The sequence below is a fragment of the Astatotilapia calliptera genome, chromosome 17 (assembly GCF_964374335.1).
Source record: "Astatotilapia calliptera chromosome 17, fAstCal68.1, whole genome shotgun sequence".
NCBI lineage: Eukaryota > Metazoa > Chordata > Actinopteri > Cichliformes > Cichlidae > Astatotilapia > Astatotilapia calliptera.
This window is the reverse complement of record NC_137438.1, coordinates 12,420,632-12,440,520: the sequence shown is the minus strand read 5'-3', so window position 1 is coordinate 12,440,520 and position 19,889 is coordinate 12,420,632. Positions and strand designations below refer to the sequence as shown.

Below are 19,889 nucleotides of genomic sequence, written 5' to 3'. Positions count from 1 at the left end.
GACGTCTGAGATTCAAGAAGACAAAGGGTTAAAGCAACACCCCCTACAGACCCAAGAGTAAAACAGCTATGGAGCTGTAATGCTACCAGTTAAAATCAGGCAGCTAACCAAAGACATCATAAGAGAGATGCTCAACATTCAAAGAATCCTGAGTAGAAGTGTTTGGGAAACCGGACGTGTTACTTGACTGATGCAAGTGCATTTGCAGTCCGCTGAGACAGGTAAGTTGGTGTTTTGAAGCTTAGTACACGCACAGTACAAGTTAAACCACAGAAACGAAAACGATTTTAAGCTCTCGTCAGTAATTTACATTTTGTTTCTCCCTGCCTATGGTTTGACCGCTGACAAACAAATAATGCTCAACAAATTTACCGGATCACTGCCCAACGTAAGGTTTATGTCACAGCTGCCCGCAATTAACAGTACTGGAAATGACCAACATCATTTTTCAAATGTATTGTTTTGCATAAAAAGCTGAAAAACATAGTAAAACATAATCATTATTTTTTTTTATTAAGATGCCAAATTACAATTTTTTATTTGCAATCATTGAATAGAATAAAACATATAATATTTTGATTTTCTTCTTAGGTGGTCTAACAAATTTGCTCAGCACCGTTCGTGTAGTTCTTTTGTCTTTGTGTCAATCAATGTGGGAGACCTGCATAACATAAAAACCACTAAAACCATTTTTTTCTTCTCAGTGATGCGACTAAATTACCTTAATTCAAATCTGAAAATGTGCTTTTAAATTTTTTGGTTAAACAGTACATTTGAAAATTCATAAATAACAACAATGCAATCAGGCAACATCTCCTTAGCACGGCATCAACAGTGGACTGGGTTAGAGGCAAATGCCATCCACAGGTGTCACTCATGGAAAACCATGACAGTTGCCTTGCTGGGAAAAGACTGTTTCTGTTATTTTAGCTCCCAGCTGAACAAAACTGAGTGTGTGGGCTTTTAGGAAGAGAAAATTAACAGCTGTAAATCAATGGGTTTTGCAAAAGAAAATAAGGCACTTGACAGCAAAGTGAACAAGAAAACTAATAATTTCGTTCCAATTATCTTGTTTAGAAAAAAAAAAATCAAAATTAAAAAAAATTATATTTGCTGAAATAAAATTTAATCACCCAGCCTTACTTACTCAGGCTTCTCAAATTTTCCTACATTTACAACCAGTTCTTTACGGTTACAAAACTCAGATGAAAAAAAATCATGAAATGAAATCTGGGAATGCACAGTGAGCTTGAGATCCCCGTTTTGTCCGATCCACTGCCTAAACTCTAATACATTTCATTCGCAGTAATCAGTGATCTACATCCACTCTTTAAGGTTCTTACGTTAGGCTTTTCACTTCAATCATCGATTAATAAAGCAAAAATTTATACCAAAGAAATCATTTCTTTTTTGTGTGTATAGCACTTTTTGCTAGCACAGTATATTCCTGAATTTCACGCTGTCATTGTAGAGTAAATGACACTGTCAAGCCAGGAGCTCACAGCTGTAAATTACTGACAAAAGCAAAAAGATCACTTTTACATGAAGAAAACCTCACTCCAGCTCCATGACCAATTGCCTTTCACTGCTCAGCAAAAAGAGATGTAAACAAGCATTGAGAGGACAAATCAGGCCTGATAATAAAAGGAACATGAAGGGCACGTGTTTGCAAGTGTTTAAGACAGACAGAGGATAGTCTGAAGCAGGAACTGGTGCATGACGTCCAGTATGCTGGAGCAGAGAGAAACATCTCATCTCTGAAGTTTGATGTCATTCAGTTTATTTCGGACATATTCTAGCTACACCATCTTGCAGGAGGTTGAGAGCTGGGTTATGTGTCCTTACTCCAGGATCACTGTGGGTGCAGAGCAGAACAAGGACTACTATAGGTGGCTGGAGTCCAAAATACTGGTGCTGGTATTGATTAGCAGGAGGCAAAACCTACTGGAGAGCAGCTGATTTATCCCCCCCATCATGTGTGACCGACCCAAAAAATAAAAAATAAACATTTATATAAAAAAAATATATATATATCAAAATGAGATATTTTCAGAGAAGCACAAAATTACTGAACGATTAATGTAATAGTCACTGAATTGCCTTCTTTTGTGGCCCAAGTGCACGTACACATGCGTGCATATCCTCGGCACAACAAGATATACTGCACAACAAATCACCTCACACAAAAAGCAGGAGTTGTGATCTATTTTAAGAGAATTTCTTTGGAGCAATTTTTTCCATAGTGTGAAAACGAAGAAAGGAAAAAGAAAGGATGGAAACTTTTTAGCAAAATTAAGCCTTGAGCCACAAGCAAATCACTGGGGTCAAAGCAGACACTTTACAACAGACAGCTGTAGTGAACCTTCTGAAAGCTCCCTTTCCTCCCAGGCACAGCATCTCTACCACAGTACCTTCCCATGTTTACGCTGCAGGGCACAGCAAAGCAGCAACCAGCTCAGCACTCCAACAACGCCCCCCTTCAACTGTCCTGGATCACCACCGTCCTGCTGCCCGCCCCAGGGCACAGTCAAGATTCATTCTTTGGTTAACTGCTGACATTTATAGAAAGAGGGTGGAGGTTCAGGTGGCACGTTGGGCCACGTAGGGTCTGGGTGGAGTTTGAGGAAATTCCGGCATGAACCGTTGGGAGGGAGCCCTGCAGCATCTGTGTGCTATTACACTATATTATCTTGTCAGAGAAAGAAGATGAGCAAGTGAGGCAGCGGGTTGTGAACGGTGGCAACGGAGCATGTGGAGAAACATAAGCTAAAGGGGAAAAGATGGAGGCAGGAATCAAAGGAGGTAAAGATGTAATTGGAGTGCAGTTAATAGTGCTGACAAGGCTGTTTGCCTATTTTGTCATTGCAAGCTTAGAGGCAGTGGAAAGAGGTGTGTGCGCGCTCTCTTAAAACAGGAGTACAGTTTCGTCGTACACCAACATTCAAACCTGCTGGATCAGAGTTAATTCACTGTCTAAACCTGCAGCAAACACTTTATACGCTTTATATCTTTCAAGCACAGATACATAATCCTCCTAAAAAAACACTTTGATTTACTTTCACATCATCGCTTGCATAGGCCCCCTGATTAAAATAAGTAGAAAATATGAACACAGTGTTGCTCACACAGAGACTTTACTTTGGCAGGCCGCCCAGGTATATTTACAGCTCTAATAGTATATCTGCCAACTCAGAGTTCTCTTTTTTTCCATCAGTTCTAGAGAACTACACCATCCTCGATCAACGGACGGTCCTGTTTGATTTCCTTTTACAAGTTCAGTTGGTGCTAAATACCAAACACCAGCCTGCTCAGGTTGTTCCTGTAGTAGTCCTCAAAATTCATTCAGCTACTTCACCAGCCCCTTGTTCCTCAGTCAGATGGACTCCAACTCTGTTATCCCGAACTGCTTCTACTCAGGAGAGTACCACAACCTGGACGGTGGAGAAGTCATTCAAGCCCAGCTCACCAAGACCACAGAGAAGAAGAAGTGTTGCATGATTTGTTGCACACCTGTTATATGGAAATGTGAGTCTATTTAATCAGTGTTGTTATTCTCGTTCCCTCATTTGTCCCAACTTCACTTCACCCCCAACCAATCACAGCAGATTATGCCGCTGCTACTGCTAACTGTTGTGAATAATAAATGGAACATAGGAAAATGTTCATTTTAATTTTGTGAAGCATATGCAGGGAAACAGGGAAAATGCTTACACATTCTTTATGACTACTAACCAATGATAGGATGTTCTGTTAATCATAAAATCTGAAGAAATTTGTGTCTACGTGCTTCTGCGATCCAATTCACTCAACAACTTTACCACCAAGACTTTCCTCTTTTGCTACAACATCTGCTTTTCAAGCACAGACATGGACCAGGTATCTGTCAAATATCTCCTTTTTTTTTCTTATTTTCTTGAGTGATATTTCTAACGTGAAATCAGGAGAGAAATCCCTCCTCCTTCAACCAGGAGCAAACTGGACAATTTGGTTGTTTGATATTTATCTGGGGGTTATTTAATGTTCCTGAGACTAAAATGTTAATACAAATTTCACAGGATGAGACATATTTCGGTGACATGGCAGGCGTTAATAATAAAGTAAGAGGGGAGGGATCGAATTAAGTCTGTGTGGCCATTAGTTACAGCGAGGGCTGACAAAGACCCTGGCGTTTCGGAGAAAAAACCCCGTTAATCAGCCAGAGTTTCACTCGGCCTCTGATGAAGGGCAGGACGATGTGACAAGCAGAACAGATTGTTCATGGAAAAGGGGGCCACGTGCAAGAGGGGGATTAAATGAAAAGGCCAGGAGAAAAGGTGGGATTACAGAGAAGAGCAAACAGAAAGACTTGCACATTTAGGACTACATATTATTCTTGATTGTAGCCTTAAATTTCAACAGAGAAGCCAAGCAGGAGGAGGTGTGTGTTTGCAAACCACATAAAGGCACTGGGTTGCTTAGTCACACATACACACAGTGTGTTGGAAGAGCTGAATATAGCTTGAAGACGACCAAGTAAAAAGCTTACAGACAGAAATGAAATGGAACCTCTCATATACACTGACTAAAAATTATGGGGAAGATTCTTAGTAAGGTGCTAGGCCACTCCGTTCCACCACAATAGCTTCAATTCCTAACAGCTTTGGATATCTTAAGTCTCCTGAACTACTCGCGAGACAGAATACCATTCTTAAACACTATATTCGCTCAGTCTGTGTTTTGATGATGCTTCCTGTGCTAAATTTCTACCTCAGATGACTAATCAGCAGTGTGCTGCTAGTGTTCCAAATACACCTCCATGAATATATTCTGCCAACTTCCAAATGTAAGCATATCGCCTATCCTTATCAGGGTTACCGTGAGGAAAACTGTTAGTGTGGTGTGTATTGTCACCATAAAAAAGTCCTGTATAAAGAGTTACAATATTGTGTTCAAGGTCAATAGATTTATCACAGTAACTCGGACTATATAGAGCTATTTAAAACTTTCTTACTACCATTTTTTCCATTGACGACACATAGGCATACCAGGACTCTAAATATCATGTTATCTAATTAGGACTTTATAACATACATGACAATAACAGGTTATAACCATTTAAATACATGTACAATGTTCCTGGAAATACTATACTATATTTATATTACTGTAATACTATATACTATATTTATTGCAAAACATTTAAACACGTTTTACTTAATGAAGTGAATCCTACACGTACAATATCCTCATACATGAAAACAATATCAAATAATACTTCTAAGAAATAAAAAATACTGTTACTGAAAATTATGTATATTAAAATAGGTTTTAAACATAGCAAATAACAAAAGCCTGCACTTTGCACTTGTTTGTACTGCACTACAAACTTTTTTGTACTACAAGCACGACGAAAACAAAGTGAATGTATACAAAATACAACACTTTTCTCCTTAAAGTAAATACTGCCCTTAGAGTGAGCTGCTTTGGTGGAGGTTTGCTTCTTGTTTTTAACTTGGTTACAGTAAGTGGATTAGCGAGAATCCTGATTATTGCTTTTGTCCAAGAGCACCAACAGGGGGTCACTAGTGTAGACCCAGCCTATTGGGGCATTTGGCCCTGTTCACATGATAAACGGTGGACAGGACAGCAGAGTTTATCATGCTTCTACCAAGCTGGGGGGTGACTAAGGGCCTGACAACGGCCAACTAATGAACACAGAGGAAAACGTGTAAAACTTCAGGCAGTCAAAAGATGTTTACCTCTTAGGGCTGTTTTTAAAGAATGCAATGCTCCTTAAAAGCCTGAAAATCCTTTTTTAAACAGCATCATACAGATTAAATTGGGCTTAAATTTCAACCTTGACATCCGTTTTTGCTTTGTTTAATGGCTCAGTTCTAAAAAGTTACCACACGCTGCTTTTCAGATGCACTGACATAAAAATCATGCCTCCAACAGCACTGAGCTGAATAAATCATTACTCCATTAACAATTGAGTTACATACCATTGTTAATTAAGCCTTACATGTTTGAGCCTTTAGCTCAAAGAGATTCCTGTAACAACCTGAACCATAAGTAAATAATGGAGTGTGTATACATGCCATCTCTCAATCAGCAGCTCGCCAAACCCTCTGCTATCTGTAACGAACACGGTAAGTTAAATATTAGCCACTTCTTAAACACACTTACATGGAAATGACAGCCTGCCTGCTAGCACTTCGCTGACAGCTAGCATAGGATAAACCGCAGGGATAAACATGACATTGAGCAAGTGTCCCATAACATTAATGTAAACTACACAGAGGCTCATTATGATCACTTAACCTTCCAAACCAATCGTCTCAAACGATGAAAACGGAATTTAAGGAGCAACTGGGGGCGAAAAGGGAGGGCGGGTAATGAGCCAAACACAGGTCATTATTAGCGCACTTCATGACCTTTAAACTGTGACCTGAAGTTTGAAAAGGACCTCTGAGCTCTGGCCAAAACAAAAGAGAGAGAGCTTGAAGAACACAAAGAGATGCTTTAAAACACTCTACAAAGAAATTCATACATAAGCAAAAATGGTTTAGCATAAATCTTTACCACTTCAAAACAGCAGCGAGGACGGCAAACACTGCGTTTTACTTAAGAGGAAACCCTTTGGATAAAAACCCTCCTTCACACTTCCTGATGTACTTATAAAGACAAGCACGTTTAGCAGGCTTCTTCATGAGCACTCCAGGAGTTTTTAGCAGGCCTCTACTGATCATCCATAAGTCACAAACGTGGTAATAACCTTTATGGACTAGTAGATCTACTCTGAGACAGTTTCTGTGTCGAGTCTGTGTAGAGGCGCAGTTTCTTATTATACCTGCCATCCAACAAGAAAAATCCCTAAAACCCTTTAAAGACAGATAGTGAAACAACAAGCGGAGAAACCAGGAACTAGTCAGCTAAACAGATTTTATTTGGTGTGTTTTAATACATGATGGCATAATCCATTTTTATCCACTTTCTTCCAACCTCTCCAATCCCCTAAGTGGTCCTTGAGCCCAGATTTGAGGCTGTTACACACACAAAAAGCCCACTCGAACAAGGCTACCTTCAATTCACTGTTTGTGGGGCAGGGATAGCTCAGTAGGTAAAGTGGTCGCCCCATGATCGGAAGGTCGGCGGTTCGAATCCACTTAACGGCTACCCTGAGGTACCCCTGAGCAAGGTACCATCCCTACACACTGCTCCCCGGGCGCCTGCTTAGTGGGCTGCCCACTGCTTCACTGAGTGAATGGGTCAAATGCAGAGAAAAACAAGTAATTTCCCCATGGGGATCAATAAAGTATCCATTATTATTATTATTATTTTCTACATTTCTCTGTGCTGCACTTTGCTTACTGTTTATGAGCACCAACATGTTTTAGCTTGATGCAGTGCTGTTGAGTCTCTGGCTACAAAGCAAGGAATTGATGACATTTTTCAGAAACATATTATCTGTTTGTGTATTAGGTCTTTTTCTCAGTTTTGCAGAGCATATTTAAAATAGAATCAGATCGACTAATCTGATAATAGGATTCCAGGAATGAATAAGTGAAGGCTACCGTCATTTCACATTTCTTCAGCTTAAAGGACACTTCTTATGTTAACTTTCAACATCATATGTTTTTTTATTTTTCTTCGAACCCCTTTTTTTTTTTACCTTTTACTAATGGGGGTCTCTTCTTTTACCTCTTTTCACTCTCTGCATTCTTACACGACTTTGTATTTAATCATTATTAATATCTGGATCTCTTCCACGGTGTGTCTTTGTCTTGTGTTCTAAACTGTGATTCAGTTCACTGGGAGGTTTGAATGCGACGGGCTGTTTCCACTGACCTGACATGTCCGTGTTATTTCCCCAGCATTACTCTTCAGAGAGTTATTCAGCGTGGTTAGCCACTCACACATATTAAACATAAAGCCATTGATCTACTGTTGCTGCGGTGAGGACGAACAGTATGTAGGCATGTATGGAAAATACCAGCCAGGTTTACAGAGATCTCACCAAACTGGCTGTTTTTCCCGGTTTAATTTTCGACCTCATTAACTGCGGCTCAGTGTAGATTTCACACTAAATGCCGGCTCTTTTTCTACTGTAAATTTTTTAATGTACATATTCAAACACTTTTCAGAGAGCTTTACCATAAATTAGTTACTCTACAACTTTCTACATGCCATTTACCTCTGTAAATACAATCACACTGCACTGTTCACAAGAATCTGTCAGTTTTGACATTCTGTAGTATATCAGCAAGAAGCTGCAGAGTATCATGTAAAGCAATCATCACAATGCAAAAAGAAGATTCAATACAAATAAGTCACACAACAGATGAGTGTTTGAAGGTCCTTCATAATGCAAGACATCACTTCTTAGAAAGTCCATTTATTAATTCAAGCGGATTACATGAACAGAGCCAAAGCTTCTTTACTTCATTAAAGTCAATCAAATAAAGCAGGTCAGCTCCAGCTGCCAGTAATTAAAAGACTTTTTTTCCTGATGGAGAAAGGCTGTCACTTTTACCAATAATGCTCACCTGTCAGCACTACTAACTTTCTGCTTCATTAGTTGTCCCCTTTCTGTGGTTGAAGCAGTTAATTCTCTCCTTGTGAGGACTTGAAATATGAACACTGTTCATATTTTCTGTCTGAAGGGAAATAAGCTGAGGCAGGTGTACACAACAGACATAAACTATACATGTTTGCACACAGTCGATAGAAAGTCTAAGGCAAAGGTACAAGCAACTGTACAATTACTTCACTGGGCCACTTAGCATAGCTGTCTCCGTGATAATAACTGGCTCTCCGTGATAATTACAGTTTGGTCACATTAATGTGATGTTGTATCAGGTCCTCAAGCACAGTGTGAAGCTGGATGAATTAAGTCACGGTTCAGGGATATTTAATCATTTCAATTCTATAACTTCTTTGCTGGGCGGCACAAGAAGGTTATAGGTTCATATCTACTGAACAAAAGACACATTTACAGAAGAATACAGCCATTCTTTGGTTGCCATTTCAGTGTTTCCTCTTTAAATTAAATAAGAAGTTAATTACTGTACTGTATTAACTGAGTTTCTGGTCTTTCTTGGAACTGTCGCACGATATTTGTTTAGTCACATTTCGCTTATTCTTTGCACTGCGTGCTTAAGGTGATACTACATTTAATGTACAGTATCCCTCCCTTAGTTAATTATCACAGCTTCCTCCTTCCTCGTGCCACACGGTTAAGGGAGTGCTACTGTATTTAATGTAAGCACTGTTAAGACAAACACTGGCCAGACCAAATTATTCCCTACGGGAGTCTGTTCTATGGTGGCCTATTTCTAGCTGAACTTTGTACTGTGTTCGGTCACACAAACATCAGGAAATCAAAACCACGGTGATCAAAAGTCTCTGAAATGAGCTGAAAATAATCATCACAAAACTGCTACATGATTCAAACGTAAACATCTTTATTCCCACGAGTCTTTGGGCTCGCAAGAAGGAACAACTAATTTTAATAGAGCACAAAACTGTTCAGTACTGTAAATATTTCCTCTCAGTGCCTAACTGTATTCACAAAGATTGCACATTACTGTTCAAAACCTCCATCCAATTTCTGCAGTGGACAGTTTGTGCAAAGCTTTACGACAGTTCGCTAAAATGCTAACTAAAACCCAGACTAATAAACTTGCACTGTGCTTTCCAGCCACCAGCTAATTGGTGCACCGAGCGAACACAAAGGTCCTGGTTCAGCCTGACAGCCAGAGGAACTGACAAAGCATTTCCATTTCTGTCTTTTACGCACTCCAGCTCCACCGCTGTGCTCTTTCAGCCCTCACAAATGTCTCGTCAGACACATCTAATCTTCTCATCCCATGCTGCTCAGTCTTCCTACAGTCAGTTAACCCAGCAAAGGGCGATTAATGAGAAATTAATCTCTTTAATTCACTGCAAAGGTCTTCTCTTCTTTTAACCAGATAAGCTGCTGCTGCACTTTTCCAGATTATGATAATAATAAAATTAATTTATGAAGACCAGCATGTAATACAGGATCCTCATCTCTGACTGGTCTGTAGCTGACAGGGAGAAAAAAGGCAAAATAAGACAAGAATGCATTTAGGTGGATTTTATTTTATAGCTCTTTCAATCTGTATATGCAAGTCTATCTTTTCACTAACAGAAGAAAGGAAAAAATGTGACATGATCCTCATTTCAGCTTTAACAAAACAGGTGGAGAAAAAAATCTTTATTAAAATATATCTTTGTCATTTGATGATTCACTATATAACTGCAAAACAGACCCTGAGTTCCAAAAAAAAGGAAAAAAGTTCATAAATGCATTAGTAACTTTTTCAACATTACATTTCTTTCAGCTGGGAAGTTTCACTAAGTGAAGTGAAAACTGCTCTTCCCATCTGTTAAGTGTTTTTCTCCATTCATTTCTGGAGAGATCATTAATCATTCAATAGCAACGTGCAACACAGTGGGTGTGTTTACTCGTGTGTGTTTTTATGTGTGCGTGTGTGTGTGTAACAAAACGTCAAATCCTGCCGGTTTTTGCGTTCGGCTCCATTCTAGGTGCCTATTTCCTGCTCTGCACTGTTGTCTGTTTGTTATCAGCTACCAGCTTACAGGTGACTCATGCACACAATGAACAATGAAACCATACATCAACCGGTTGCCAGGCAGCGTCCAAAACTTTGACTGACTCTGCAGAAATGGAGTCTGATAGTAACCTTGCAAGAAAAACACAAGCTGCAGGAAAGCATCATTTTGACTAACTTTCACAAATTTCACAAGCTGCCGGTGTTACACGAACATTTCAATTAGAAACAAAACATGAGTGCCGGTAACAGTCAGCTTTGTTTGGTAGCTGTCATATAAAAGACAAACCAGTTACTGTAATTGTGGCAGGGAAATAGGAAGTTGTGTTCACATCTTTTATGATTATTCATCACACTACTGCATTTCAACACCACAGAACTTGGAACCTTGGGAAAAACTAGCATGTTATCTTTTGTCTAGGCATTGTTCTGATTCCACTTTTATGTTGCTGTTCAGGGAGCAGAGAGTAGAAGCATCCAATCTGTGCATTTGCTGTGCTTTGTCAACAATCGCTTCCCCCGGAACTTTCTTCAGCTGCTCAACAGTAACAGCCTGGGAAGCGAGGGGAAAGTTGATCAATTCCATAATGAAAAGCTCTGTTTTGATGTGGTACAAATGAAACGCACAACACTGATTTTTATTTTTATTTTCTGTACAATTAAACTGAAGAAGGACCAAACATTTTCAGGGATAGATAATATACGTCAAGAATCAAGAATAAACACTGTAGGCTGCAAGAATGTTGCTTGATGCCCAGTTGTAGTCCTTAATCCACAGTGAACTGGTTTTATGGGGCAACTCTAACTGCAAGGATAAATAAAGGACAGCGCCTCTATAGCTCCCTTTGTTGTTTCTTTCTAAGTGAAACTAACGGCAAAGACGCATGATTGTCTCTGCCAGTCATAAACCTGCTGAAGATTACAGTGTTTCTACTTTCGGTGATTTCTTTTCCTACTTAAAAAGTCCAGATTTTGCATAAGGTGTAAGCGTGTACTAATCAGTAAATGAATGCCCTAAAAGTAATTAAACAAACCAATCATTTCTGCATTTACCAAAACATACTGGGGCATTCCAGTGCAGTTTTCTTACATAATCACTGAGTGGAGACTGCTTCGGCATACTGGTAACCCAACTCAAACAAAATGCCTTCAGAGTGACTCCTGCAGCGCCCCGATCCCCAACGTGATCTCCATTCCAAGTTTGATACCTGTGGTTTCCCTCCATTGTGTTGTCCAGCCAGTGTCAAACCATTTTCACACCGGAGGAGCCAAACCAATGCTCGTTTTCTTGCCAACAACAACAGCTGCCATGGCAGCATTCCGGGAGGTCCACTTTTTAGGAGCAGGTCACTTCTTTGTTAAAGGGCCAACGAGAGGGGTTTTTTTTTCAACTCTGCTCAAAGGTTGAGCAACTTGCTGAAATGAGCCAATGGCAGAGCAAAACTGAAGTCTGTTAATGAGGGAAAAGTGTCAGCATTTTAAAATAAAATGTCAGCATGTGTGTGGGGGGCACAATTTTCTTTAAAACCACAAGATTATAAATAGGGACAGAACTAACACTTCGTTTCCACCTACAAGTTCAGCACCAGTCCCCGAAAACATCAACACCTCCAACAACCTACATCAGCTTGCCGCAATATGATTGGCAGACACATTGATTAAGATGAAGCCTTCTTTTTGGGAGTGAAAAAGCTGTAAATCTTGGATTTACACAGCAGAAAGAGGGGGGGAGAGAGGGGGTAAGAGTCACACTCCAGTGCACCGCTTCAAAGGAAACTTCAAAACACTGATGGAGCACATGGGAGACCAAACCTCCCACCAGGCAAGACATGTCAAAGACACTCAAAGGGCTCCACGTTTAAACTCCAAGGTGTGTTCACACAAAACTAATGCTATATAACAACACTGTGGCCTTCTCCAAGTCAGTTTTACATGGCCTCACATGGTAATCTGACATGTGATTTAAGCATTATATGTAAAATTGATATTTAAAAATCCAACTGAGTCTGTCTCTGAATTAAATGAGTACAAATATTAGAGGAAGCATAATTGCAGTGCTCATTATTAGAAGTAATAACTAAGCTATAAGCCTATAATAAGCTAAAGTTACGTTCAGGGTCCAGTTCAATAGCATTGCGCTCTTCCATCATAATTAGCTTCGCAATGCCGAAAAGTAAACAGATTTTAAAAGAAAAAGAAAAAACCGTGGACAACGTGGAGTCGTGTCCTATCAAATGATGTGGAAAAGGAAAAATATGACAAAATGCAAGATTTTAAACGGCGTCCTGTCAGGCTCCCTTCCACTCACCCGTATTCTTCTCATCGCTGCCACAATCTCCACTCGGCTGCTCGGCCGCGCCACATCCAGACTGCCAATGTACTAAAATATGACAGGTACAGCACATTAGTGAAAAAGGAAGCTGACTTTCCTTTAATTTCAAACACAAGTTCCTACAGTAAGGTAATAATCAGCCCAGCTTTGGGCAACTTTTACCTCTTGACAAGCTGACAACTTAAGTTTACTGCGTGAGCACAAAACAAATTCTCGGGAGACCCAAGAGTCTTATGCCAGTTACCTGTTTTGTTTACGGTATATACGAGTTAAACAAGGCGCTATTCAGGCACAGGTTAGTTAACGAAGAAGACTCGGTAACATAATAAAATATAAATGAAGTGCTGCGCTAACCACTTCAAAGTTACTTGGAAACTCACCTTTGCCTCGAAGTTGATCCCATGCTGGAATGCTTCCTCGTTGTGCAATGGGATCCTCAGATCGTGCCCATCATCTACGAGGTTGTACTTGGTTTTCCCAGGCATTTTGTTTCATCCAAATATTCCTACTCCACGGTGCCAATAGGATATATGCGGGAACAGCTCGGTTTACCGGGGATAAATCCAAGAAAAGCAATTCCAAATCCGATCAGTGAATGTTCTCCATAGCGGCAAAGCGTCCCGACGCTACCACACCGCCGTCAACAGCGGCCACAACTTCACCGGCGCTCCGGGAAACTGCCGGCCCGCTAACGGTCACCGCTACGGCTTTAACGACACACGCAGGCCGACACAAACAGCGTCATGCGGGGACAGATGTGTTTTCCCGACTTTTCCTGTGGCGAGTGTGGAAGTTCGTCGGGTCCTGCCTCCGGTTCAGGACTCCCCCCACCCCGCCGCCCTCATGGAGGAAAGGTGTGATTGGAGGAGTCCGGGGATCCCGCCTGTTTCCATTGGAGCAGAGACGCGCCGTGGCCATGAGGAGGAGTGGCTGAAACTCTCGTACCTGCCCCCTCCACCCCACAACCTGCCCCCCTCCCTGTTTACACACACACACACACACACACACACACACTATAATGGAAATAACCTGAATGACACCTATGCAAGTGGCGTGTATATTTACAGGTGTTTACTGTAAACGCTGGCTTTGGTCAGCAGTAAAATAACCTGTATGTAAACGCACTGCCTGGAGACTGATGCAAAACGATGTCCTTCAATTAGCAAAAAAGTAAATTAATTAAAAAATGTTGAATTTCATCTCTTGTGATGTTATTTAACATTTTTGGAGAGATATTGTGAAGAAGAGATAGCACGCCTTGCTTTTGATCTTTTTGCCATTAAAATAAGAAACACAGCCTTACAGGTGTAGCAAGAACACAACTGGGATTTTGAATTAAACAAAAAGGACAAGGCTACCAACTAGTGGCCACATCTGCTAACACCTAGTGGGAAGCTACTACATAAACGTGCAAGTTAAATATATTGTGATTTTTTTTAAAAGCACACCGTACTTTTATAAATATTTTTATGAATATTTTTTTTTAAAAAAGGAACCGTCACAATAAAACATGATTTTTTAATGTTATACTCATATTAACATCAGGAACTTATAACATGTTATTTAAAAATTACAGTAGGCGTCTAAGTTTTTATTTAAGAAAAATAGAAAAACCTCACTTAGTAGTTTGTTATAATTGTTTACATCTTCTATTCAGAGTCTTTCTGAATAAATTTAATTGAACTTTTTACATTTTATTTTATCTATTATTCTGATGTCTTTTTCTCAACACATCATTTTGAAACCTTTAAATATTACAGGCTTCAGTATTGGGAAAAGGAATTATGATACACTATTCTAGATGTTTGCATTGCATTGTTTTGTCTCACTCCAAAAACTCAAAATCTTACCAAGTATATTTGTCTTATTTCTATTCAACTTAAAACACTTAAAATAAGACAAAATCAGCTGCAGAGCAACATTTCAGTGATATATAGGGACGTAAGTGTAATGAGATAATTTTGACTAGAAATAAGACAAATATACTTTTTTAAAAAGTTTTTGCAGCGCTTTATTTCAGATTTGTCACACCCCTATAAAAACATACATCAACAGAAAAGAGACCTTTAAAAAAAGTCTGACTTTAAACCCCTGCACAATCCAGAAAAAGGAAGCCGTAGTCTAGTTAGCAATTTTATCAGTACAATAATAATAGGCTGCTGTTGCTGATAATTAAAGGGAGATCTTGCGCACTCAGACACTCATGGACAGCCATCCACACATTGTGTTCAAGCAGCTGGAATAACAGTATCTCCAGGAAAACAGACCTATGTGGTCAGTAGACAGGGTAGTGTTCATACTTAATGCAGTTGTCATGTTGATGCACACACCATCTGCGTCACCCTAGGAGTTAAAGATGCATCACTTCCCACAAGGTGGTCCCAGGCGGGTAGGGGTGGGGAAGTGGAGCAGCACAAATTCACATTCACGCCACCTCTGTGGAAATTTCCAAAGTGCTGCTGCTGCTGCTAATAGGGCTTGTAGCAGTGTGGTATGATTTACTCCAAACTGCCATCTCCCAAATTCCCACCTGCTTTCTTAATTATCATCGTGTTTCAGCGTGCAGTTAAATTAGAACATCATTCTCATACATCAAAATTAACTCCTCCGTTTAGCAACTGAGCACTTCCTAAATGCTGTGGAGGTGGATTACCTTCAAACCAAATCACGTAATTACAGAGAACATTAGCTGGCCTCTCAGCTTTAAATGAACAAACACACATGAAGCCCTTATAACAGCTCACTGATATAACTATCAGTGAGCTTCTTTTTATTCTGCCTGGAGTATTTTGACAGGTATCTCCATAAAAGACGGCTGTATTACACCAATCCTTCAGCCCTTGTGGTCATGGCCACCTTGCCCTCGCGGCAGCTATTTGGCAGACATGAACAGCTGCTGTCTGTGCATGAGGAATTTATGCTCAGTACAACCAGTTACCCACTTAGGGACCCCATGTGTTCTTAAGGCTCTTTAAAAAAGGATAGAGAACAATTTAATCCTTGCCAGGTCACCAGCTTCATATTGATCTGTTGATTAGGGATGCGGCATCATAAGCACACGCTCCCTGCATGAACTAGGTCTTGAATACTGTTCACACAAACAGCATGGGTCCACATAGAGGACAAAAGGCAACATGCAAGGTTGTCACAGTCACATATTTGTGCCCTTGTAGGGAAATCTTTAACCTTCAGTGACAGTTATGTTGTTAACCTAAAGGTGAAAAAATATACAAGTTTTTTTTTTGAAGAAATATGTATTCTACATTTGGAAATAGACTAGCATTTGTATGGATGTTTTTTCAGGGTTACTACAGCCACTTCAAGCTTTAAATATGTCACCTATCTCACATCTACTGCCTAACGTGGATGTCTTTGGAGTGAACTAGAGCAGTCAAACAAATTCCACCAGTCATGGGGAAATTGAAGTTAACAGTAACCACATACACATCAGATATATACTGATATATAAGAAAGGAGGAAATAATAAGTCCTTTAAATCTGAAGGAAAATTATTTAAGACCTGAAACAGATTATTTCCTGATACTACATCTTGAATCTAGGATAAACACTAAAAATGCAAGTTTTTTGCTAAAAAACACATTCATATCTTTTTGGCCAATTCATTTTATTCTGGCACAGGTATTTATTTGGGCATTATAATATAGCTCCTGCCCTTCTAACACTCTAAACATTGCTGTGATAGCCTCTAAATACACACTGTGTCATTTTAAGTGGATCTTCTACTAAGTAAGGTTTACTTATAAAGTGCTTTTAAAGAACAAAATTCACAAAGTGCTTTACAATTTAATATTTTCAAATAATTTTTGCAAATATGGCCTGTCCCTGTGGTAAAAGAAGATGGCGTGCGCATCAACAGTTGAAGTTGATGTGTTTCTCTTAACCCATTCCTGCACTGCACTTGCTTACAGTAAAGTAATCAGGCAATCAGGACATGATGGCCAAGACCCTGTGGCATGAGCTGCAAACTGGCCCGGGTCTGTGTCACACTATACATACAGATATTGTCTGTATGTATTGTATGTATACTTTTAAGGTGCCTTTTCAATACCCCATCATGTTACTGATCTGTTGTCAATTAATGTAATTTGTTGCAAAATGTTACTCCAGTGGTTTCTTTTTATTAACACTTACTTTTCCAGTTTTTTTGTTGTTCCTTTTCAAAAAATTGTGAGATGTGTTGCATGCCCAACTCCTGTCCTAATGTCTTTGGAAGTGGGATTCTACGATGATCATAAAATGTATGTTACCCTTTAACCACCCAAGATTTGAGAGCAACAACACAAAGAAATCAAGGACTGCATTAATAGTTAAAGATACTTTTCTGCAATTGTAGCCCTTGGCGCTATGGTGGTGGTTACAGTGAATGGGCACAAATGATAGAAGGTGGCTTCTTGAAGTAAACGTGAATTTACCAAGTCAAGTATCAGGGATTAATTAGTCTAGGTAAATGCTATGCTGGTTACATTGGATTGGAGGATAAACTGTGTTTTTGAGACTGCCCCATTTTCACAGACCACCTTTAAATCATAAAGGGGGGAAATAAATAAATACAAGAAAGGTGAGGTGGTATTTTCCATTAGTTTCAGGTGGCTGAGGCATGAACATATTTAGGAATTCCACTCATACCACTTCATCATATCTATTTTGCTTTCCCATGAGGAAGGACCTTGTCTGAGACTATTTACCACAACATTCATCCACACTAAGCTGGTATTCTAAAAGATGCTCACTTCAGTAGCTTTATCTTAACTCATCAGTTTAGTTTTTAGTGTGAATCAGAGCCCTGTTGTTCTTTTGGTACCAACATCATGCATTGTTAAGGTCAGCAGGAGCTTTGAACCTGGGATATCTTTTGTCTTAGCCACAAGCAACAAGAAAAACACAGACACGGTAGGTTTAAAAGACAGTCCCCACACAACACACACACATGCATGCATGCACAGCCTTACACATCTTGAGGGCCTTTTAAGCTAAATTAATAATGGAGATCTTTAAAGAATGTGGGCCACACAACAAAGAAGACAGACAAGAAGGGAAGCAGCGGGACAGCTAATGACATTTACAATTGTGCCTGAAGCTGTGTAGCAACATGCAGTATTAAAAGCTGTCTTCACTTCACACTTGGGGGTAGATTAGTACAGATATAATCTGCCTCTGTTACAGCATCCAAGCACATAAAAGGCTTATACAACCCAGTGTTAATTATGTAGCAGGCTTGGACGTGCAATTAAATGTAAGTCTTTGCTGTGCTTGTTTGTAAAAGTGAGTGAAGTCACATAGATGGTAAAAAAAGAGGATCAACTGAAAGATATGTTTGAAGAGATAAATTAGTCTTACAGTCACTCCAGTTTGTAATTTTGATTCTCATAACAACCACCGTTGATTTTATTGCAGTGTTTGTTTTAATGGTGTTTTTGACACTCATGCCAAATATCTGCAACACTGTCATGTAGCTCATATATTGTGGTTTACAGAGGAATTTAAAAGCTGTATCATTCATCACTTTTAGGATCAACCCAAACTGATGTGTCTATAGCAAGCACCAACATCCAAGGCTGAAGAATGAGGCCAAATGGGGAACAGCCAAATACAGAGTGATTTCTGAAGTAGCCACTCGAAGCTGGCTCCAAAAGTGTTTCAGTGATGTAGACTGTATATAAACGATGGATATAGATGATGATTCACCTGATAGTTTTAAAATACACATTTAGAAGCTTCAATGTACCATTCTACCATTTGTTTGAGTTTTCTTTGGCTATATTTATTTGTTTTAAGCCAGAAGGAGATTTAGGTTAAGTTAGTTAAGTTACAAGGTAACACTAGCAAGCTTGGGTAGCAAGATACATTACATATATTTGCTTACTAGTATTAAGTAATAAATAAATGCTAAATAATTATTGGAATTTTATTCACCTAAACTGATGCAGAGATTTTCTTTTTGACCATGCTGTAAAAAACAGCAAGCCATATTTTTTTTTTATGACAGAAATCCATTAAAAGAGAAATACAATCAAGAATACTGCAAAAAGGTCCAATCACACCAAGAAGGGGGCGTAAAGGCTACAGACACAGACTGGATACAACTGCTTATTTCCAAAAAAGAAAAACCCAGATGGCGTCCAAAATTCTACTGTTGAGGTTTCAAATTGCTATGGCCAGAAAGCAACGGGTAGCCATTTTTATATACAGTCTATGACCAACAGTTAGTTTGCTTTTTGGTGAGACTGTGGCTACTTTGGCACATTTGCTTTGAAGTAAATGCTCAGCTTGATGCTAGCATTTACTAACATTAAAATGTCAGCATCATACTTGCAAATGAAGATGCAGATATTTTGACCTCTTGAGAATATACTTTAGGTATACAGTATACATTTTACAATATAAAAATTTTAATATTGCATACTTTCTATATATAACCACTGTGAAAGCGTTGCAACTACTTTCACTTTAAATTCTGACTACACCCACACATAAGCTACATAAGCTACAAAGCACTTGTTTTTACTTCATTTATTATTTTCTATGCTATTTTCCATGCTCAGGGTTAGGTTTATTCTTTATTTTAGTTAATTGTTATTTAGTGGTGTGAAGGGAACCTGCAAAGTAAGAATTTCATTACTCTGCGTAACCACTTGTGTTTTGCAGTGTGACAATAAACTTCTTGAATCTTGAATCTTAGGTATAACTGAGCAATTGTGAAAAGTCCTGTAATTCATCCTGGAGATGGCATGAATAAACATTTACAATACTTAATGCTAATCCGTGATATATTGTAAAAACATGGGTGAGACTTCAAGTTTCCCATGGTGCTACTAGGAGAAAAAGTCAGGTAGTTTTCTGAGCACTATAAATATTCAAATGCAATTTTATGGCAGTTTAGTTAGATTTCAGCCCCTGCAGCCAGTTTGGAAGCACAAAAGTGCAGCAGTTAATCCAGTAGCATAAAGGGAAAAAAGAGA

General features: G+C 39.3%; 1 protein-coding gene across 3 annotated transcripts in view; it reads right to left on the bottom strand.

Moving 5' to 3' along the window:
* The window catches only part of LOC113008767 (carboxyl-terminal PDZ ligand of neuronal nitric oxide synthase protein-like), a 233,425-nt gene extending 219,673 nt beyond the window's left edge, over window positions 1-13,752 (bottom strand). For all 3 annotated transcript variants that reach the window (XM_026146482.2, XM_026146483.2, XM_026146485.2), the window contains exons 1-2: window positions 13,290-13,752; window positions 12,886-12,957 (exon numbers count right to left, since the gene is read on the bottom strand). In XM_026146482.2, the coding sequence (XP_026002267.2) occupies window positions 12,886-12,957; window positions 13,290-13,394 (177 nt within the window). In that variant the 5' untranslated portion in view covers window positions 13,395-13,752. The remainder of the gene's footprint in view (window positions 1-12,885; window positions 12,958-13,289) is intronic.
* Window positions 13,753-19,889: the final 6,137 nt, after the last annotated feature.